Source organism: Sporobolomyces salmoneus (assembly GCF_050403485.1).
Source record: "Sporobolomyces salmoneus JCM6883 DNA, S_salmoneus_JCM6883_v1_ctg10, whole genome shotgun sequence".
Lineage (NCBI taxonomy): Eukaryota > Fungi > Basidiomycota > Microbotryomycetes > Sporidiobolales > Sporidiobolaceae > Sporobolomyces > Sporobolomyces salmoneus.
Window position 1 is genome coordinate 364541 of NW_027481153.1, and position 21060 is coordinate 385600.

The 21060-nt window shown below is 50.6% G+C and overlaps 9 protein-coding genes across 9 annotated transcripts; 5 read left to right on the plus strand and 4 right to left on the minus strand.

The window, feature by feature from the left end:
* Nucleotides 1-304: 304 nt before the first annotated feature.
* On the plus strand, nt 305-4603 carry JCM6883_006074 (uncharacterized protein; the record flags this gene model as incomplete). Its single annotated transcript, XM_076630529.1, has 13 exons — nt 305-402; nt 477-978; nt 1054-1185; nt 1249-2257; nt 2321-2530; nt 2598-2719; nt 2789-2955; nt 3017-3072; nt 3135-3335; nt 3409-3687; nt 3742-3828; nt 3900-4166; nt 4233-4603. The coding sequence occupies 13 exons, from the start codon at nt 305-307 to the stop codon at nt 4601-4603; spliced, it is 3501 nt and encodes a 1166-aa protein (XP_076489588.1).
* A 53-nt stretch (nt 4604-4656) lies between these two features.
* JCM6883_006075 (uncharacterized protein) lies at nt 4657-6272 on the minus strand (the record flags this gene model as incomplete). The annotated part of the gene is made up of 7 exons (XM_076630530.1): nt 4657-5011; nt 5097-5133; nt 5203-5354; nt 5429-5542; nt 5630-5869; nt 5929-5975; nt 6036-6272. The coding sequence occupies 7 exons, from the start codon at nt 6270-6272 to the stop codon at nt 4657-4659; spliced, it is 1182 nt and encodes a 393-aa protein (XP_076489589.1).
* Nucleotides 6273-6420: 148 nt separating this feature from the next.
* On the minus strand, nt 6421-7729 carry JCM6883_006076 (uncharacterized protein; the record flags this gene model as incomplete). Its single annotated transcript, XM_076630531.1, has 6 exons — nt 6421-6473; nt 6590-6684; nt 6747-6856; nt 6924-6976; nt 7045-7145; nt 7212-7729. 6 exons carry the CDS (start codon nt 7727-7729, stop codon nt 6421-6423), a joined length of 930 nt encoding a protein of 309 aa, XP_076489590.1.
* A 223-nt stretch (nt 7730-7952) lies between these two features.
* JCM6883_006077 (uncharacterized protein) lies at nt 7953-9990 on the plus strand (the record flags this gene model as incomplete). The annotated part of the gene is made up of 10 exons (XM_076630532.1): nt 7953-8033; nt 8110-8200; nt 8279-8339; nt 8405-8701; nt 8755-8892; nt 8952-9145; nt 9205-9412; nt 9479-9628; nt 9692-9723; nt 9782-9990. 10 exons carry the CDS (start codon nt 7953-7955, stop codon nt 9988-9990), a joined length of 1461 nt encoding a protein of 486 aa, XP_076489591.1.
* A 522-nt stretch (nt 9991-10512) lies between these two features.
* On the plus strand, nt 10513-12737 carry JCM6883_006078 (uncharacterized protein; the record flags this gene model as incomplete). The annotated part of the gene is made up of 10 exons (XM_076630533.1): nt 10513-10715; nt 10795-11044; nt 11109-11322; nt 11388-11450; nt 11513-11534; nt 11595-11865; nt 11930-12154; nt 12218-12510; nt 12592-12604; nt 12675-12737. 10 exons carry the CDS (start codon nt 10513-10515, stop codon nt 12735-12737), a joined length of 1617 nt encoding a protein of 538 aa, XP_076489592.1.
* Nucleotides 12738-13408: 671 nt separating this feature from the next.
* On the minus strand, nt 13409-14775 carry JCM6883_006079 (uncharacterized protein; the record flags this gene model as incomplete). The annotated part of the gene is made up of 5 exons (XM_076630534.1): nt 13409-13649; nt 13716-13837; nt 13901-14035; nt 14115-14581; nt 14727-14775. 5 exons carry the CDS (start codon nt 14773-14775, stop codon nt 13409-13411), a joined length of 1014 nt encoding a protein of 337 aa, XP_076489593.1.
* Nucleotides 14776-14929: 154 nt separating this feature from the next.
* JCM6883_006080 (uncharacterized protein) lies at nt 14930-16230 on the plus strand (the record flags this gene model as incomplete). Its single annotated transcript, XM_076630535.1, has 4 exons — nt 14930-15473; nt 15545-15580; nt 15666-15766; nt 15832-16230. The coding sequence occupies 4 exons, from the start codon at nt 14930-14932 to the stop codon at nt 16228-16230; spliced, it is 1080 nt and encodes a 359-aa protein (XP_076489594.1).
* Nucleotides 16231-16524: 294 nt separating this feature from the next.
* On the plus strand, nt 16525-19413 carry EMW1 (tetratricopeptide repeat-containing protein EMW1; the record flags this gene model as incomplete). Its single annotated transcript, XM_076630536.1, has 1 exon — nt 16525-19413. One exon carries the CDS (start codon nt 16525-16527, stop codon nt 19411-19413), a length of 2889 nt encoding a protein of 962 aa, XP_076489595.1.
* Nucleotides 19414-19449: 36 nt separating this feature from the next.
* JCM6883_006082 (class I SAM-dependent methyltransferase) lies at nt 19450-20755 on the minus strand (the record flags this gene model as incomplete). Its single annotated transcript, XM_076630537.1, has 6 exons — nt 19450-19493; nt 19559-19808; nt 19911-20078; nt 20153-20167; nt 20249-20616; nt 20692-20755. The coding sequence occupies 6 exons, from the start codon at nt 20753-20755 to the stop codon at nt 19450-19452; spliced, it is 909 nt and encodes a 302-aa protein (XP_076489596.1).
* Between the last annotated feature and the right edge of the window lie 305 nt (nt 20756-21060).

The following is a 21060-nucleotide window of genomic DNA, read 5'->3' on the forward strand; positions in this document are numbered from 1 at the left end:
CGGAAAGACGAGAAGGGGTGGAAGGGCGTGTGATAAGGAACTCGTTGAGGAGCTCGGGCGTGTAGATGGGCGGAAGGTGAGGGTGGAATGGAAGAGAAGCAACGCGTCGATGTCGATCGCAAATTCGAGCTGATTCGTATCTCTTCACTTTGTGAGCTTGATATATCTTGACTAGTCAAAGTGAATGATAGTATACGCGTATACGTCGCTGGTAGATTTTTTCAGAGTGTACGAGAGGACTTCGGAAACTTGAACGAGTTTCCTTCTCTCTTCTCCCTCAACCTCGCCTTAGATTCCGGTCGCAATGAGCAAGCGAAGGCGGATCAATGACCAGACCAAGGATACCCGGTCGTACAACTCGACAAACGATCTCGCATCCCTCCTCTCATGTTCATCAACAACGTAAGTTGTGTCATCTCCCCTCGCTCTCCCATCTCACAGACCGAGCTGATTCGCTTCGCATGTTGACTTGTCAGACCATCTGCATTCTCTCCCACCGCGAATTTGATCGCCGTCGCTGCTGCTCCCTCTCCTTCCTCAACATCCGACTCTCTCCTCCTCTCCGATCCGACTCTCTCGCTACCCCAGACGCTCCGACCACTAAAGATCAACCTGACTTACCTGACCGGTCCCACCACCTCCTCTCTCCCTCGCCTCAACTTCCAGCTTCAACTTCCGCTCACCTCTCTCTCCCCCTCCTCTACGACGACTCGAATCAAGCTCCTCTCCTTCTCCCCTGACGGTGCCTACCTACTCAGTGTTTCCGGTTCAACCGACGCCGAGAACGATGGGATAGATGATTATTTAACCGTGTTTGAACAGAACGAATCGGGTTGTATCGATCAATGGGAGATGATTTTACATGAACAAGCGGCGACGTTCGGGAAGAGATCAACGGGAATGACGAATGTAGCAGCGGCAGCGGAGACGGATGGGAAAGAAGTGGTGAGCGTTAGATGGGTTGGTGAACCGAGAGCTGTGAGTAGATTTCCTCTTCCCAGTAGCCAAGTGAACCCTGATTGCTTATATTGTAAGGGAGTTTGGCCACCTTAGTGGTATCCGAATCCTGAATACGCGACAGGGGAGGACAGCTCAACAGGAGGACAAAAACCTTTTTCTTGCGCCCCTCCTCGTTCTTCACCTCTCGCCGGTGCAGCGTTCGTTGCCGTTCTCTCATCAGACGAAGTGAGTAGGCCGTATCTCGACACTGAGTTGTTGGAGAACTTGAGCTCACTCACGTTGCTACAGATCGTTTTCGTCCACCTCCCCCGAACTTCCCCTCTCCTCCCCAACATCGTCTGCATGCCCTTACACCCTCCACCTTCTGCACTCTCCTCTCCTCCTTCCTCCTCCTCCTCAACCCTCCCCGTTTCCGAACTGACCGTTCTCTCCCCTTCTCGACGCGCTTTGACCCTCACGGCCGTTCCAACTCCCCCAACTTCCAACTCTCTCTCAAACTCCTCCCTGAATCCGACCCTCCCGATCCTGAATGGAGTCGTACCTCTCGCGATCGATCAACCGACTCCAACTTCGCATATCTCCCAACTCGTCGGTTCACTCGTTTCGACCCTTCCTACACTCGATAGTTCCCTTCCTTTACCGATTGCTCCTTCCCCCGCAGCTGGTGCGGGAAATGCCGCGTTGAAAGAGGAGTTGAGGGCGGCGGAACTCGCGAATTCGATTGGAGGAGATGGGGGGAATGGGATAAGTAGGAGAAGGAGGAGAATCAGATACGCGGATGTTGGAGCGACGAGAGGGTCGAGAGAGGATATGGAGGAGGGTATAACGAGGTTCTTGATTGCGAGTGCGACGAGGAGAGCTAGATCGAAACCACGTCGAGTCGTTCGAAAGGAGGAGGAGGAGAAAAAGAAGCAGGAAGTTTCGATCGGTTCAACCGCGAAGCAGCCAGTTAAGGAGGAAACGAACCTGATGAATGATTTAGGGATCAATATGAATTTGGATGAAGAGAATTTCGATCTCAATGCGATAGACGGGTTCGATTTTGGTTCACTCGATGCCGCTTTCGGATCTTCATCAGAACCTTCGACTTCGACAGGAATGAAACCGAACACGACTACACCTGGAGCTCCTGATTCACCGGAGAAGAAGGCGAACGAGACAGAGGGGGAAGAGGAGGGAGTGAAGGAATGGGAAGAATGGGAAAGGGAGAATGAGGAATCGGTAGAGGAGGAGGAGAATCGATGGAGGATTGAAGTGAGCGAGGTGAGGATCGATATGTTGAACGTTGATGGTCCTCGTGAGTCCATCCCTCTCTTCGTTTGAATCAGGTTCGATCCGGCTAAGCTTCTGTCGAGAGTAGGATTGACCGTCAGACCTCAACCGCATTTCTTCGCTTCCCCTCCGACATTCGCCTCGAACGCGGAACAGGAGGACGTCCAAGACGGTACTATCACGCATCTCGCCTTTCTCGAGGACAATCACCTCTCATCGAACGAAACCTCATCGAGTTCTGGAAGCGAGTCGGCCGTAGACCTGCGACTGCTTGTCGTGTCGACTTCTGTCTCCAATAGTGGGTTCCCTCTCTTTCTCCAGCCGAACAGCAAGCAACAAGGCTGATATAAGATGCGGATCCTCAGGTTCTCCTCGATCCTCACTCGCGAATTACGCTTTTTCGAACGAGCCCTACGCTCTCAGTGAAGCGTTCTCCCATCTCGAATGCAGGAAAGCAGATCTACAAACTGTCGATCTCGGAGAATGGGTAAGTCAGAGAGAGTCTCCCTCGTCGGTTTGAACCTTTTTATAAATGACACGCTCGGATCACTTACAGTCGACAAGGTTCACTCACGAAGCTCAATTGCCCGACTCGGCGGTGGTGACCGCTCTCGCGCCTCGTGCGACAGGGAGAGAATTGGGAACGTTCTTCGCTGTCATCGTCGCTCCGAACGAGACTTCAGGCGAAATTGCATGGAAGAGCAAGGTCGCTATTCTGAGCTCGTAAGCGGAGATATTGCTGAGCATCGTTATCCGGTATGCTTACCAGTTCCTCATCTTACAGAGAACCTCTGCTCCCGGTCGACTCGCAAACCGAAACCATTCTTCCCGATTCAAACTGTGAGTCCTCTTTGGTCTCAGAAGAAATCGGTTTATTCTGAGGCCTTGAAGCGCGCTCGCAGTGTACTCGTCGATCGTACTATCGCCAAACGCCGCCGTAGTCGTCTGCCTTCCCCATTCTGCCTCTTCTTGGTCGCCGCCTCGACCAGTCATCGCCGCTTCTCCTCTCGCTCAAGATCCTGCTACTCGAATCGCACTGTCGTTGATCAAGCAGAGTGATTCGGCAGATGTGACCGGAGTCGCAACGTCCAGGAAGGAAGAACGTACGTCTTTTTCTCTCTTTTCCTCTCTTTCCTACTCCCGCCATTTCAAGACTAACGAAGAGGGTTGTCACAGCTCAATCTCTCCTCGACCTACTCGATTCGACTCACTCACTTCTCCAAGCCCAACTCCCCTCAAATCGACCACTCTTTAACACCTCGATTCAATTCGACCTCCTTGGTCTAGCAACTTCGCTTCTCGCTCCCTCGAGCTCTACAGACGCAACGATCAATGCGAAAGTGAACACTGCTCGTGGTCTGATCGATCTGGCTGCGGCAGTTAGGGCTTTCGGAAAGGTTGAGAAGAAAGAAAGGGGAGCAGCGGAGGCGACGGAATCTTATCGCTGCGAAACCGGTGAGTCGTCTTCCTCGTGCCAAGTTTGCACGGTATTGATGATCGGTCGAATAGACGCGCTGTGTCCCCTCGTCGGTCATGCGAGTTGGTACAGCGAGTTCGTTGAGCGGTTGATTCGAGACTTGCTTCGTTCTCCTTCAGGTCAGTCTTGGGCTTGATGACTCTGATTGCGGCATGATACTCACATCGAGCCCTTCGTGGGTGGGTGATAGATCCTCCGAGTCCTCTCCTGCTTCATCTCCTCCATCCTCTCGCTCGCTCTCTTCACAAACGACTCCTGACTTGTCTCCTCGGTCTCTCCTCGACTCTCGCAACACTAGCTGCCGCTCCTGAGCCTGGCATGAGTCTCGCCGAGCAAGAGATGACGGATCTCGCGAGTAAAGTCGTCCAAGATGCTGTATCAAGCGGAGTCGACGGCGGGCTTGAGAAATGGAAATCTTTGATCGAGAAAGTCACGGACGTCGAAGGACTCGATAAAGGTGAGCTACCTCAGACTTAGGTGACCTGGACCAACAACTGACTGGTAGGAACGCTCGCTGTTGTAGGTCAACCATTCGGCTCGAGTTTATCGACCTTGACTATTCCTCAAACTTTCCATCCTCAATGTACGACCGTTCTCTCCCTCATACGTCAAGCGTACCCTTCGCTATGCGCCTCTGCCAGCGACTCTCTCCCTTCGCCTCCAACTACTCCTTCGTCCTCCGCCACGAGCGAATGGGACTTGATTCGACGCTGCAAACTTCCACCTCAACAGCAAACAACTTCCCCAACTCGAGTCATGATGAAACAATGTTTACGATGCGGACAAAAGAGCGGAGCAGTCAATACGACTACGTTGACGGCGGGGGTTTGGGCAGCTTTTGAAGAGAGTTGGAGGAATCGATGTGCGTGTGGAGGGTTTTGGAAAACTGTTTGAATCTGGTTGTCGAGATTGTTGCAATAATCTTTCTCTAGTTGACACACACGATTTCAATCAGACGAGGAAGGAGAGCCAGAACGATACTTTCGTTTCCTTTTCCTCGCCGCCGAGTTTCCCCTCCTTTTCCCAAATTCGAACTCAGCGGAATCGTTCTCTTGCTCTTCTTCTTCGCCATCTCGTTTGTCCGTCCATCCATTCCCGTATCCAACGACTCTCGGCCTCGTCATCATTGGTAATCTCCTGATCAAGAACTCGTCAGGAATCTCGATTTCGTCTTCTCCGTCGGTGTGTTCGTGGTGAACGTGTGAGAGGCCTTGGGAAGAAGCGGAGAACCGAGGGTGAATGACAGTGTGCCTCGCGAGCGGCCAGACGTCCAGGGCGAGAGAGGAAAACCAGCCGGAAAGTCTTCAAGACGAACGAAGCTCAGATCAGTTTGCGAACTGAGGGTCGGAGCATACGTTTCGAATGGAAAGGATTCGCCTCAACTTACGAGAAGCAGCTGACCCATTCCAAGATTGCAGAGGCAGCTGCAGGTGAAATCACTCACGAGTTAGCGAAACCGCCTAGTCTCAACAATCGAAAGGCATTCCACTTACTTGTGACACGGTAGCACTGCTCACAGTCGACATCGATGAGAGCCGAATGGCAGAACCCATAGAGTATTCGAGAGGTCACTCCGCAAGAAATGAAGAGCCAGAGGAAGTTGTATTTGAGGAACGCTCCCGCTCTTAGGTCGTTACGATCTGGACTACGCGAAGGGCACCGGGAGGTCTTCAGCTTGACGTAGGGTGAGGAAGAAAAGCAGGGAAGTCAAAGCTCAACTGTTCATGCCATAGATGGTCAACTTCCGCGGTGTTGAGGAGTCCACTCAGGGCGATACAGATGAAGAACGTGGCTCTGAATGTCTTGAAAAGGTCTGGGTATTCGCGCTCGTTGCTACAGAGAGAGAGAGGAATCGATCAATCAATCACTTTTTTCCAACTTTTTTCTGAGCTTGATTTGACGAATTTTCTCGAAACTCACAAGATTGGTAGCAAGAACAACGCGACACTACCGCAGAACCCAAGCAAACAATCCAACAGCCCGACTGTCACCCACAACCATCTCTCTTCCTTCGCTTCGGGCAGAACTCGTTTGAATCGCAAGAATCGTTCTTGTTCGAGGGACTGGATTAGGAAGACTGCGGTTGCGACGGTACCGAACAGAGTGATCGAGGTGTGATGTACGATGACCTCAGAAACGAAAGGGACCGCGGCGCTTGAGCTACGTGGAGATGAACGTGAGCAGCAGAGGGAAGATAGACGAAACTGGGTCGAGCTCACGGGTTGTATCCCTTCATCCCGTCTCCAAATATCCACATAAGTAACAGCTGAAACATCGATACCCTATAGTCAGTACAAGCGTTGACTGAAGAGGGGAGACGCCTCACCAGAATGAGCGTTACAGTCCAAGACGCCGTTGCCAATATTGGCGCTGCTCGAATACACCAACACGTCCAAGTATTCACTGCAGTCTGTTGTTGTTGTGCTTGAATCTTCCGAAGCGTCTTGATGAATGCCGCGTGAGGATCGTTGCTCGAGGGTTTCTCCGTTTCAGAATCGTCAGAGTCCGAGCTCGCTATCGATCCATATCGTTGTTGTTTCTCATGGCGATGAATGAAAAACATCGAGCAGGCGGGAGAGAGAGGAAGAAAGCAAAGAGATCCGAGCCAAAGCTCAGTTCGCGTTGAAAGGTCCGCGGACTCAGTTCGGAACTCGTGACAACGACAACGAAGATCAACCTCGAATGATGATGTTCGAACATGTTGCATCGTTTCAGTTTTCCACTAGAAGTACGTATTCTCGTGTCGAAAAGGCAAATTTCAGAACTGTGTGGATCACGGAACAACCAGTCAGCATGTACTCTGGTTTGTCATAGCGACACCGTTCATCCGATCACGATGACCTATGAACGAGACGCGAGAGACAATTCCGAAAAACGCACCATCGCCGCTCTTCAATTCGTAGAAACGAGACGGCGGAACTGCCTCGTCGTTCACCATCGTTCCGTTTGCCGAGTCTAGGTCGATGATAAAGGGTCTACATTTAATTTGGGCGCGTCAGTAGAATTCACAAGAGGTAGCGAGCGAGGTGGAACGCACTTCGTCAGACTTTTCGTATCGCCAAACTCGTTTCTTTCTGTCACTTGTCGGAATTGCAATACAGCATGTTGTTTCGAAGTAGATGGATGATCGACTGGAATATCGGCAACCTAGTGAGACGAGGCAAAGTTGCTCGTCAGGAATCGCACGTTTTCTCGAGAAAGGAAAGAAGCGTACGATTCGGTCTCTTCCGACGAGGTAAGCAGATTGCCGATGCACGTGGAATAGCTCTGTACGTGTCGAGGTGATCGGGAACTTCAGCATGATAATTGCGCGAGTAGACAATCTCTGCACGTACCGACTTGTTCTTTTCCTTTGAAAACATACAATCTCCAATTCCTGACTGGTTTCCGCGCTTCCGGTGGTTCATTGTATTTGAGTACGACTCCTCTCAGGGTACTGTGCGAGGGACAAAGTCAGTCAGTCTTCGAAGAGACAAAGCGAGTCTAAGAATGAGAGACTGACTTTGTTTCAGCTGCCAAAGCTCCTGATTGCTGGAAATTTGGTTCGATCGATTTCGCAGGAGCTTCATCTCCTTCTCCACCGCCATCTTTCCTTGTCAACGCCTGCTGGGATGGGAGAGACTGTGAAGGTCGACCAGGAGAGACTGCTCGTTTCCCCCATCCTCCGTCTCCTCCTTCGATTTCGCGCTCCCTGCCCTTCCCGTTACTTCGATCGCCTCTCGAAGATGCTCCTGTAGGTCGGCCAGGGGATCTCGAGCGTCGTCGGTCGGCATAGTCTCCTCCTCCTCTTCGATCAGTTCTCGCGTCCCTGTCTCTTTCTCTCTCTCCCCTCCTGTCTCGCCTATCGTCGTAGTCTCTCCCGCTTCCCCTTCCCTTGTTACTGCTATATCGATCATCATCGCGGTGTGAGCGAGAGACGGGAGAACGAGATCTTCTGTCATAGTTTCCTCCTCCTCCTCGGGAGCTTGAAGGACCGGGCGAGCGGCGTCGTGGTGGTGGTGAAGGTGATCTTCCGGGCATTGAAGCTGTCTTGGAGGTTTAAGTTCGAATCGGGTGATTAGTTACTGATGAAGATCGTTTGCTCCTTTCTGTCTCTTCTTCCTCACCACCCACCAGCATCTTCAGCAACTCCATCGATTTCAGCAGCTCGCCAGGTACTCAGAAGGCGCAAAGACTACGACTCTCAGCAAAGTAGCCGGAAGATCCAGTTCCGTTTCGTTCAACAAAGAGCTAGCTTGCGACCATGTATCAGCCTCGAGCACGGAATACGTTATGGTGGGACATACTGTTCATCACCATCGTAACGAGTGGGCAATTCAATGGCGTAAGCCAGTCTCATCGCAGGGATTCTCGCTCAGCGAATACTAACTCGAACCCCTCCTCCCTGTGAGCTCCTACAGCAAGGCTTGATCGGTTCGACGATGGTACCTGTAGAGTCGATAGCTCAGGAAATGTTGAATGCGGACCCGATAGAATACGGCTGGATGAACGGTTCGTCCGAGCAACTTAACACTCTTCCCTGCCCACGTACCAAATGGACTGATTCGAGTGAGATGCGATGTGTAACAGCTTCTTATGCATTGACAGCGGGACTGTTCGTCCTCGTCGGAGGGAGGTTGGGCGATAAATAGTGAGTTCTTCCCGCTTTTCCCCCTGCGAAAGATATTCGACTCAAGTCTGGCCGTTTTCTGACAGCTCCTCAAAGCTCATGTGGCTCTTCGGATACTTCCTCATGTTCGCTTTCAACCTCGGCATCGGCTTCTCCTCCTCCGCCATCGTATTCGACATCCTTCGCGCTCTCGCCGGAATCGGAACCGCTTTCGTCGTCCCGAATTCGATCGCTCTTCTCAGCAAACAGTACGAACCAGGGATTCAACGAACGATCGCGTTCTCGAGTTTTGGAGCGTTGGCACCGATCGGGTTTCAGGTTCATGCGGTGTTCGCTTCGTTGGTGACGGAAAGAATAGGTCCGAGATGGATCTTCTGGTTAGAGTGAGTCAAATCGTTCGCTCCGTTGAGACTGCTGCTAATCTCTTGAGCGACAGAGCGATCTTTTGCGCAGTCTGTGGACTCGTCGGCACTTTAATCATCCCGCAAGACGATTCGGATAGATCTGTGAACGTCGACTGGATCGGAGTCATTCTTGGGACGTCTGGGATGGTTCTCTTCAATTTCGCTTGGAAGTAAGTTGACCCTTCTCTAGCTGAGTGTAGCCGACTTGCAACTGACACGTCTCTCTCAGTCAAGCGCCGCTCGTTTTGTGGTCGACTGCCTACGTCCCAGTCCTCCTTGCAGTCGGAATCGTCCTCCTCGTCGCATTCTTCTTCTGGCAAAGGAAGCTCGGGGATCGAGCGCTTCTCCCGACTGTCATATTCACGCGTGACGTCGTTGGCACCTGCATCGCTCTGTGGTTCGGTTGGATGTCATTCGGAATCTGTGAGTACCCTCCATATATCTTCAGGCGCCAAAGCTCGATCTGACTTCTCTCGACGCAGACCTGTTCTACACGATCGCCTTCATTCGCGATATTCGAGGTTACCATGAACCTCTCGTCATTTGCGCTCAGTTGGCAACTCTCGCACCTCTTGGAGCTCTCGCCGCTCTCTTCGTCATTTACTTAAGTCATCGACAAGTCCCGGGTCATTACATCTTGGCGGCTTCTTGCGCCTGTTTTTGCATCGGGAACGTTTTAATGGGAGTAAAGTACGTTTTCTTCTTCTTTCTTTCCGATCGAGGTTGTCAACCTGACTCGGTACACTCTCTGGATAGTCCGCCCGGTCAGACCTTTTGGGGGCAGCTCTGGGTCTCAGAAATTATTGTGGTTTTCGGACCGGATTTATCGTTCGCTTCGGGAGCGCTTATCATTTCGAGCTCGGTTCCGAGGAGTATGTTGGGAATTGGTGGTGGCTTGATGAATCTGTACGTTGAAACTATTTTTCTTGATTGAACAGAACGTAGACTAACTCGCTGTTTCGCTTGTAGAATCACCAACTATTCTATCTCGATAGGACTCGGTGAACCTTATTCTTTCGTCATGCATGTTGATTCTGGCTGATATCAAGTCATTGATAGGAATCGCTGGAACGGTCGAAGTCTACACGAACGATGGAGGGAACGACCTGTTACAGGGCTACCGATCCGCTTTTTGGTTCGCCAGCTGCGTTTCCTTCGCAGGGCTCTTACTAGTCTTGGCGGTTGTTCGAGTACGAGGAGGACACGGAAACGAAGACAGTATCGCGAGCGAGACGGAATTGAAGCGGAACGATCAGATAGAAGCTTAGAAGTTTCGGTGCATTCCCTCTCGCTGTTGTTGTTCCAATACATAGACATATCATTTCATTTTGCAACCTGTCAGCTTATCGTCCAGTCTCCGACCGAACTCGAGGAGAAGCGAAGTTGCTCGGAAGAACGTTGTAGCGGTGAGGTTTTGTTCTTCGTGAAAGCTCGGATCACTCGCACGTCTCAGACCGAGCCCAACGAGACGACGATCTCACGTCCGCCCGAAGTAACTCGAGTGTCGCTGTGTACAGTCCTGCGAGTAGCAATGTCGAACAGATGCGAAAGACGAAAGCTTGACCCTTTGCGAACCAGGACTTTGAAATTCTTTCCCTTTTTCTACCCCGCCTCCCCGACCAAAACCCAAAATAAGACTAGAAGAAACCTCGGGGTTCAACGACCGGTGCTCCAGTACGGCTGAATGTTCGCCCTGCGTTACCCCTCCTCCGCGCTTTTCTCTCCATGAGGGGGGCAACGCTCTCTCCTCCCCTCCCCCTCCTATCGATCAACGACGAGCTCAGTGCAAGATGACCCAGGATAGGACGAGCTCTGAGAAGATCGTCTCTACGACATACACAGGGGAGAAAGCCGAAGGTATCGAGTTGGAAGGAGGGAGATTCGATGAGGGAGGTGGAAAACCAGAAACGACGTTGAAGGAAGATGTTGCGGCGTATGGACTTGAGAAAGTGTACGAGAGACACGGTCGAATCGATCTCGTTCCTCTACCCTCGTGAGTCACTTCTCGCTCTCGAACCTCTCCTTTTTCTCAGAACTTGGTCACTGATTTCATTCGTTTCGCAACGAAACAGAGACTCACCTTTGGATCCTTACAACTGGCCGTCATGGAAGAAGAATCTCGTCTGTATACAAGTCGCTTTCGCTGCGATGATGGGTCCTTTCAGTGCAGCTTCGACGATTCCGGCTTTCGAAAACTTTACAGAAGACTTCAACATTTCGATCGTGCAAGCCAGTTACACGGTATCGATCGTCATCTTGTTCCTTTGTTCCTTCCTGTTCATCGGTCCAGTCTCGGCGAGGATTGGTCGACGTCCTGTTCTCGTAAGTCGTTGCATTTCTCTCTTCGTTCATTTTGTGAGCTCACTCCGTAGCTCGTTCTCTACAGCTCGTCTCCCTTATCATCTCTGCGGGTGTCCATCTCGCTGGAGCATTCGTCAACTCGTACGGAGCGATGATGACCGTTCGAGTCTTTCAAGGAATCTTCCTTTCACCTCCCCTTTCCATCGGTGCTTCAATGATCAACGAGATGTTCTTCCTGCATCAAAAGGGAGAGAAGTTAGGATTGTGGACATTGATGACTACGCTAGGTCCTCCTGTCGGTACGTCGACTTCCTGCCTCTTGGACATTGTTCATCTTCCGCTGACGCTCGTTCGCTTTCGATAGCACCTTTGATCATGGGACCGGTCGTCTATCATGAGAACTGGAGATGGGTCTTCTACATCCTCGGTACGTTCGACTCTGCCTATTGGCGTCAAAGTTGATCTGAGCTCATTTCTTCTTCCGCGTAGCCGTTACGAATCTCGTTCAATTGTAAGGCCCCTCTGAACGAGCGAGCTCGAACTCTCTGCTGACCTATCTTCGCGCTCGTAGCATTCTCTTCATCTTCTTTGGCCCCGAAACGCTCTACGACAGACCAGTTCGAGGTGGAGTCGGATCGGAGGAAAAGACGACCGTCCTCGCTGAACCTCCTCACTCTCACGATCGCGAAGCTTGGTGGAGACCGTATGTTACTTTCCGTCGATGGGACAGGACGCCTTGGTCGAGGGCTCCGATTGAGATGGTTCACCCTTTCGCACTCTTCCTCGCTCCAACCGTTTTCCTTCCTACTCTCGCTTACAGTGTCGCTTTCGCTTACTCGAATGTGAGTAACACCTCTCCCTCGCTGTTTACAGGCTGCCTACTGATACGAGATTGAGAGAGCATAGGTACTTCTCACTGTCGAAATTCCCGCGCTCTTGGGTCGAAAATACATGTTGACCCCTCAAGGAGTCGGACTTCAATTCATCGCTGCCTGCATCGGTGCCATTATCGGAGAGCTCTTCGCTGGAAGAGGATCGGATCTGTTTATGCAGTATCGAACGAGGAAAGCTGGAGGAAATCGAGAGGCGGAAATGCGACTACCGTTCGCTTTCCCTGGGTACCTCCTATCTGTGAGTCTCTCTCTCCCTGTTGAATCCCAGTGAACGTACTGACATGGTGTTACTGCTGCTAAGGGCGTGGGAATCATCATCTTCGGTGTGACGCTTCAAGATTCCGCGCCTGGTCACTGGAATATTCGGCCGCTTATAGGAGTATCATTGGCCTTGTTCGGTACCCAACTACTCACGACTGTCTCCTATTCCTACTCGATCGAGTCTCTCCCACCACGACTCGCACCAATCTCGCCTGCATTCATCGCGACAGTTCGTCAAGTCTTCGCGTTCATCGCTCCGTTCTATTTAAACTTGATCTTTGAGAACATGGGGGATGCGAAGGCGGCGGGATTGTTGGGAGCTTTGACTACTGGGTGAGTCGTTGTTTCATTCTTGCAGCGATCGAGAAAAGAGAAAAACTGAGCTTTGTTCCTTTCTTTTTTACCTCTTTTTAGAACTGGGTTCATCGTAAGTCGCTTCTCTCTCTCTCTTCCGCCCTCAAGCGAGTAACTGACAGATGCACAATTCTGCTCGATAGTGCATGACTCTGTGTCTCGTCTTCGGGAAGAAATGGAGACAGAAATTCGCTCACGAGATGTAACGAACCTGTCTGTCGTCTGCCTCTTAAGTATCTCATATACACAGTTATTCCATATCATGTTTAGATACTCTATGTGACCTTTATGTTCAGTTCCTCGCGACTTGCAAGTACTTGATTGATTTCGAACTGCTGTTGTTCTCCGTTTGGGCCGTCGCGCACGAAGGAGAGGCTTCGCCTATCGCTTTATCGCGGTCATGCTCGAGCGTGTCCCTCATCGTCAAGAGACGCACTCAACCGAATTTCCCGCGCAAAAGTCTCTCGCCCCGAGTAGACTCGAGCAGAAAGGAGTCGAAGGTAAAAGAACTCGGTACAACATTCATTCAAATCATACGTATGTAGGTAAATCAGAGAGAGATCGAGAGACACAAAAAAGCAGGGGTTGACTGAACCAGAGTCAAAAACAGAGAATTCAAGGTAAGGTGTGTGTTGTTGAAGCATGACGGGGGGAGAAGAGAAATACGAAGAGAGAAGTGAGTGGATTGGTTCGGAAGGGTATAGGTACAGAAGAGAGTAAAAGCGGAAACCGTTCAGGAATGGAAGGACATCAAGTCGATTTTTTTGGTGTGCGTTGCGTTTTCCGTTTTTTCGCGTCCGGAAACAGCGCAGAGGGAGAGGGAGGTAGACGAAGAGGGGGGTATAAGTCGCAGGGGAGGAGAAAGGAGAGAGCGGTTTCAAGCGGTCGACATTGTTGAATCGTCGTTTGGATCGTTCGAAGAAAGTTCTTGTATCCGATTCGAAGAACTTGACGCTGACGCCGATGCTGATGCTGATGACGATGCTCCATTGTTTTGTGCTCGACGTTCTCGGTCTTGTCTCCTATCTTTTTCACGTTCTCTTTCTAAGACTTCGACGTCGGGGGAGAGGGAAACTCGGTCGCCTAGTTCGTTCGGTCTTCGATCGGCTCGACGATACCTGTATATGCTCAACTTCTTCTCAGCAGTGCAACGAAAGATAGTCTCAGGAAGGGAAGACACGTACAGGTTGTGTCGTTCGATGTATCGGATCGCTACGCTCGGAATCAAGTATTTGACACTCATTCCCTTCCTGATGAATAACCTCACTTTCGTTGATGATACATCGTTTCGAACTAGTTGATCGACCTATAGAGACGGGAAGAGTGAGCGAAAGATACGGACAAAAGAGCGGGAGAAGGGAAAATTTACCATATGGATTTGATGTCGATACAACGCTAAAGGAGATCTTGAATGAACTGAGGAGGATGAGAAAATGGTTTGATCCAACTCTGATTCTGCCCTTTCAATGATGTAGCAACCGTAGATTCCGAGGATATGGTGAAGCTAGAGAAAGAAAGTCGCCGAGATGAGCTCGAGTTCCCTTCACACAGCGAAAAGAGAGAGTGTAATGAGTTTAACTCACATCTTTCTCTGCCCAAACGCCAGGTTCCGACATTGTCAGAATGAGATCACTCCCCGCGAGTAACATGATCCTGATCCTCCTCTTCTCAATCCTCGTTTCCCCCGTTTCGTGATCCGTTACGACGACATCCGCTCCTCCTCTGACCGTATTCAACTCGTGATCGAAATGATCCAACACTTGAGCTGTCGGAGTATACCCAGGTTGTCTAGCTTCCCACGAATCCAACATTAACCATTCACTCGTTTCTTGAACTGCGTCTCGACACATATTCACTCGATGTACCGCCGATGCCAATCCTAGTTTCGCGTACGCATCGTTGACCGGAGATAAGTATCCTCCTACGACTTGGAATTCAGTGTTGTGGTGGGCGTCGTCTCGAGCCATTTCAAACATTCGTAGGTGGAGGAACGTAATCGGACTGTAACTCCCACATGCGACTAGTACCAACGGTGTCTTTCCACTCGAGCCTAACAACACGATTCACGTAATTGTGTCAGTTGGGAGATCCAAAGGAGATCGGAAGGAGGGAGGGAGGTTCGAGAGATTTCTCATCGATTATCAATGGTCGGATGACTCTTCCTCTGTTTCGGCGAACTGGGGATTGGAACTGACCTTGTACGGCGGATAACCTGTGAGTAGGGAACGTATAGTTCCCCTCCATTGTTCTAGTTCGTTGTTGGTTGTCGTGCAATGTGAGTTGAGTGAGAAGGGAGAGAAGAGAGACCGAAATTTCACACAAATCGAAGTCGAGAACTTCCCGAAATGCTTTCTCCACACTTTGATTCCACTCAATCTCCTCAAAACCTCGTCTTGAAATGGGTCCACCGCTGATAGGAACCGATACACTCTACTCTAAACTCGCCTCTACACAATTCTCTCGAACCACCGACGACTCGTTGCCACCTGCCTCTCTCCGATTACCTCCCGAGTTGATCTCCGTCATCCTAACCTTCACTGAAGATTGGGAGCTCTCTACGACTCTCGGCGTTCGTACGACTCTACCGAAACCTGCACCATGGGTTGAATTCGCTACTCCTCTCGATTCTGCAATCCTCCGATCCTCGCTCTCTACGACTCCAGTTCGATACGCTCGACAAGTCCTCTCGCATCGACAATTCACGCAATGGGGTGCTCGAGTCATGTTACGATTCGGGTACGTACACGTGTTGGAGTACTTGGCGGAAGAGGATGAGAGACAACTCGAGAGGGAATGTAGGAGTTTGTTACCCGTGGTTGCGAGCGCGTGGGGGAGAACCACAGTGTTGGAATGGGCAAAGGATAGTAGGTTGGGGTTGAAACCGGATGCGAAAACTACGGCGGAAGCGATCGATGAAGCGAGTAGACATGGTCAAGTTCAAGGTAAATCGCACAGTAGTTCCTTACCCGTCTTTCTGGCTCGGAAGCTGAACCTCATTCACCTTCGTGACTAGTTCTGGATTTTTGGAGAAACTCTGGGTTGCCGCTCAGTGAGTTCTTTTCTCGCTCTCACTCGATGCGAGTCCTGAGAACAAAGAAACTGACTTTTTCTCTTCATTCTCACTCTCTTCTCAGATTATTCCGAAGCGGCTCTCGATTCAGCAACGATCAAGCGTCAATTAGGCAGTCTCGAATGGTGGAAGAACAGCGGTCTGCCGCTCAAGATTGGCTACGTCGTAAGTTACCTCAAAGTTTTCCTTTTCTTCCTTTGCGCTGTTAACCCTCGTCAATCACCGTACAGCTCGATTTCGCCTCTATGGAAGGATCCACCGTCTGTCTCGACTGGTGGGCAAACTCGGGACTCCCCGTTCGGTACTCGAAAGCGGCCTTGTACTCGCTCTCGAAAAACGGCAACATTCTCCTCCTCGACTGGTGGAAACAATCTCGGTTCAACCTCGTGTACGATAAAGAGGTCCTGATCAACGCGACTCGGTACGGACAGACTCGAGTGTTGGATTGGTGGTTGAAGAGTGGGTTGGATATCGAATATAGGTTTTTCGATATTGAGGAAGCTCTAGAGGATTCAGTTGCGAATAAGGAGGAGACGCAGAAATGGTGGGAAGGTTTGGGATATAATACGGGGTTGGGTGCTAATACTTGGATGAAACCGAGGAATTTGAGGCATCAGAAGAGGATTTGAGCCGGTCGATATTTTATTTTGCTTCTCTTTGTTTAATAGAGTTCTTTCCTTGTGTACTACTCTCGCTTACTCTATCCGCTTAGCATTATCGTATCTGCATTCTTCTGTCGTAATTCACCGGTTTCTCTCTTACGAAACATGTCCGAGACCATCAGTCAGCCGAAGTTCTCGAGAAATTCTTTCAACTCTTGCATTCACCTCACGCTTGGCTCGACCTCGCGCAAAAACCTGTTTGTTGACCTTCTACAAGCTACAAGAGTGCTTACTGACCCTCTCCCGAGCCCTTACAGCACAATGACCGATTCCTCAACTTTTCATCTCCTTCCCTCCGAAACTTCTCTCCTCACCCTCTCCGCACCTCCTACCGGCTCCTCAGCTATCCTAGAAAGCGCTTGCTCGGCGAAGCCCGAAGTTGCGCTCAGTTCCGACTTTGCTCGATCATTATTTCGACTCGAGAGGAGGAAAGATGGAAAAGTTGAAGCAGGGATCAAACTCGACGGTGTAGACAGTGAGCAGAAGGAAGAAGATCTATTGGCGATTGGAGTCGCAGCTCTACACGCTTACGCTCAAGTGAATTGGGTCGGACCTTCCCTCGACCTCTCACCACTTTCACTCTTCAACTCCGACTCTTCGAACGATTCGATCACGGAACAAGAGCTCAACGATACTGCGATCGACGCATTAGCATTCGCAGGAGAACCGTTGTATCATTTATCGAAAAAGACGACATTTCTCTACCTCGCTCTCCAAATCTTCGGACTCGTTCCTTCTCCCTTCTCCTCTTCCTCCTCCTCCTCTTCCTCTGCTCCTCCTCCTTCCCCGACTCTCCTTAAACCTTCCGGACACGAATGGAAGTTAGAAAGTATCAAGATCTGGCGCCTACGAGCCGGAATCATGTGGTTAAAAGTCCTCGACGAACCCGTTCCTCTCCCTTCCTTCGTCGCGAACGAAGCTCATCAACTTCGTTTACTCCTCCCTTCCTCCGACTCTCCAATTCGATCGAGTTTGACATTGTCGTTATCGATCTTGTCGACGTTACTTTCGAGGGCTTCACCCCATTCTTCGGCGCAGAAGGAGGCGTCGAATTTGGCGAGGAGTGCGGCAGAGGAAGTTGGATTGGAATGGGAATCGACGGGAAGGAAGGGAAAGAGAACAAAGTGGCAGGTAGATGAGAAAACTCAGTTAGTTGTACTTGCGAGGGATCGTTCGGGAACTACGAAGGGAAAAGGGAAAGAAATCGAACCCGCTTCAGAGAAAAAGGAGGAGGACGACGCTGTTAAACTGCCGGAAAACTTTGCTCTCAACGACGATACACTTCTCGAACGTACGGCATTCACTCCCGTCTCTACCGACGGAGCCGGTTCCGATCTCTCCTCTCTTGACCCTTCCGAACAACCTCCTCTCTCTCCCTTCTCCCAATCGATCCTTCTGTCTCTCGCACTCGCTACCCTTCCCGCCCCTACCTCCCTCATGAATCTCTCTGCCGACGTTCTCTCAACCTCCCAAATCTCTTCCTTCGTTGCTCGCGTTCTACTCGATAGTCAAAACTGGTCCGTTCATTCGATGGCGCTCCTACTTCGTTGTCGAGCCGAAGCAGGTCGATCTCGTACGGTCGAACGAGGAGTCCTTCAAATGCAAGCCTTGGTCGATCAACTCAAGGATGGATCCCCAACCGAAGTTTCGGCGATTAGTTCAGCGGTGAAAAGTCAAGATATGGCCGAAGCTAGAGATCGTTTGGTTCAATTCCATTCGTTGGCATTACCTCCCGCTTGGGAAATGGAGAAGGAGTTAGCGGTGAGGTATATGAGTTTGGGAATTGTCAAGTCGGCGTTGGAGATCTTTACGAGGTTGGAAATGTGGGAAGAAGTTGCTAGGTGTTGGATGACCCTAGAACGTCCGGATCGTGGAGTCGAAATCATCAAAGAGTTGTTGGAAGGAGGTAAATCCGAATCGGACGTCGTCATGAACGAAAGGAAAGGAGATGGAGCGAGAGTGTTTAAAGGAGGAGAAAAATACGAGGCGAAATTATGGTGTACATTGGGGGAACTAGAAAGGGAACCGAAGCATTACGAACGGGCCTGGGAAGTATCGGGAAAGAGTTCATCGAGGGCTCAAAGGTCTTTGGGAGCGGTTTATTACTCGAGGAACGAATATGAGAAAGCGAGAACTTCGTTGAGACTCGCGTTGGCGATTAATCCGTTGTTCCCGAGAACTTGGTTCATGTTGGGATGTTGCGAGATGAGGTTGGAGGATTGGGCAGGGGCTCAGGAATCGTTCGGAAGGGCAGTCGGACTCGAGAATGATGATGCGCAAAGTTGGAGTAATTTGGCGAGTTGTCATTTGAGACGAGGGGAAGTTGAAGGAGATGTCGACGAGGAGGAGGACCTAGACGATCTCGATGAAGGACTCGATTCGACAGGAACTCGAATCACCGAGAAGAAGGAGGAGGAAACTCAAACGGAGGACGAGAAACTAGCTCGAGTGAAATTACCCTTCTCTCGAAAACGCGCCGCTTATCAATGTCTCCGACAATCGATCAAGTATTCGTACGACTCGTGGAGGTTATGGTACAACTACATGGTCGTAGCGGTCGACGTTGGGGAGATGAGTGAAGCGTGTCGTTCGTTGGATCGAATCATCGGAATGCGAATCAACAAGGACGGAGAAGGAGCGATCGATTTCGAAGTACTCGAACGACTCGTCGATGCCGTAACTCGCGGTCAAGAGGACGTCAACGAAGATGGAGAAGTCGTCACGATCGATCCGAACGTCGGGAGAGGTTTGTTCCCTCGAGTCGAACGACTCATCAACACGACGATCCTCCCGAACGTATCAAACTCTCCTCGAGTCTTCCTCGCTCAAGCTCGACTCTGTCTCTGGCAAAGAGATTACGCAGGAGCTCTCGACGCTCATCTCAAAGCTTATCGTTCTCTCGTCGTCGGAAACGAATCGATCGAACACGACAAAGCAAAGTTCATCGAAGCGACGGAACGAGTCGAAGAAGTTGTCGAAATGTTGGAAAACTTGGGGACGAAGGACGGGAAAGATGGAGAAATGATCGCGAAGGATTGGAAGTTCCAGGCGAGGAGCTTGGTTAGGACTTTCCTCGGGAGGACGAAAGGAGCGTTCGAGGATGAACCCCAGTACGAGAAATTGAAGGAGTTGCTGGCAGAACTGAGATAGATATAGTTAGATAAAGATAGATGCAATTTTTGCTTTTTACTTCTTGCGGATTATATAGAGCTCAGTTGTATAAGGATAATCTGCATCATTTTCAAGCCTCAGTCAGCTGCTTCTAGTGACGAAAGAGAGCGACCTGAATGCTCACGGAACGTCCCCTCTTTCTCGTCGATCCACTCCTTTCCCTCTCCCTTCTTCACAATCTCCCTCATATCTTTCGCGACTCTCTCCTGCTCTTCCTGACTCAACGCAGTGATGTAAGATTTCGATAGGATTCGATCGACAACTCCTTGTTCGGAGGAAGGGAGGTTGCGATGATACGTTTCGACTTGAGCCGGTTCGTACGTTTGAGAATAGAACTCCGTTTCAAAAATTGATTTCCACCATCCTAGTCGAGCCTGAATCGTTAGAGTCAGATCGTGCGGGGGGCTTCGTCAGTATCAACGCTTTGAGCTTCTTCACGGAGAGGGGAGAAAAGCTTCGAGGCGCTATAGACTCACCTGAGGTGTCCCAGCTTCGTACTCCTCATAAGCGTCCCGTAGTTGTGCAACCCACGGTACTGATCTATCTTCGTAGTTCCAGATCAAGGCCAAAGTTCCTTGAGGTTTCAGAACTCGAGCGATTTCTCGAATCGCGCTTTCTCCGTTTCGTCCGACCCAGTGGAATGCCTACTCAGCGCGGCCAGTCATGGTATCATCAGTTCCCACTTGCTCTGCGTAAGAGACGGGAGAGATGGACGAACCTGAGCGATCACGACCTGTTTCGGAACGATTTTCTCGAAAACAAATCAGCCTCCCACTCCTCTCGCGCGAGCTTGAGCCAAGAAGGGAAGACGTACCAAATCCGCCTTCCCGTCCTCCACCGGTATCTTATCGAACAATCCATCCCTGATCTCTACCTTGATCCCTTTCTCCTCAAGCTCAGTCCTCAATCCTTCTTCATCATGTTTCTTTTCCCATCCTTTCCTCATCCCTTCACTCGGTTCAATCGCCAACAACTCTCCCAATCGTCTTCCTCGTTCGTCAGAAGGTTGGGATAAGATAGTTCGGAGGAATCCTCTAGTGAAAATCCCACTCCCTGCTCCCAATTCAACCACAAACGAACTCCGAGTCCCTTCTTTCGGCGAAGACGGGAGGAGGGAATAGATCTGAGAGAATGCTGGTTCGGGGTAACTAGGTCGGGCTCGATCGTATAACCCTGATGCACCTACTCATAGCAGTTCGGCACGAGAAGTTGAGTGAATGAGAGCGAGAAGAAGGGAGAAGAGAGGAGGAACCGAACCGGATTGGGAAAAGTTATCTTCGGCAAAGGAGGTGAACTCGTTACCTCTAGTAGTGGTAGACATGGGAGCTCGCTGGGGTTGTGGTCGTGAGGAGTTGAGATGAGTGGGGCGGAAACACGAGGTTTTGAGCAGATGTGAGACGGAGGACAGTGACCAGTTGTGACTGTAGTGTAGAGAGCTCCGACAGGATCGAAGCATGTGGTTGAAGGAAGAGAGAGAGGCAAATTCGAAACGTTTCGGCCGTCTCGTTTCGCTATTTTTGACATCGATGTCCCGGCGCCATAAGGCATCATACTCGAGCTCGGAGTGCTATGGAGCTCTGATTGCGAACGACAGAGCCGGCTCTGGCGCGAGTCAACAGAGAACAC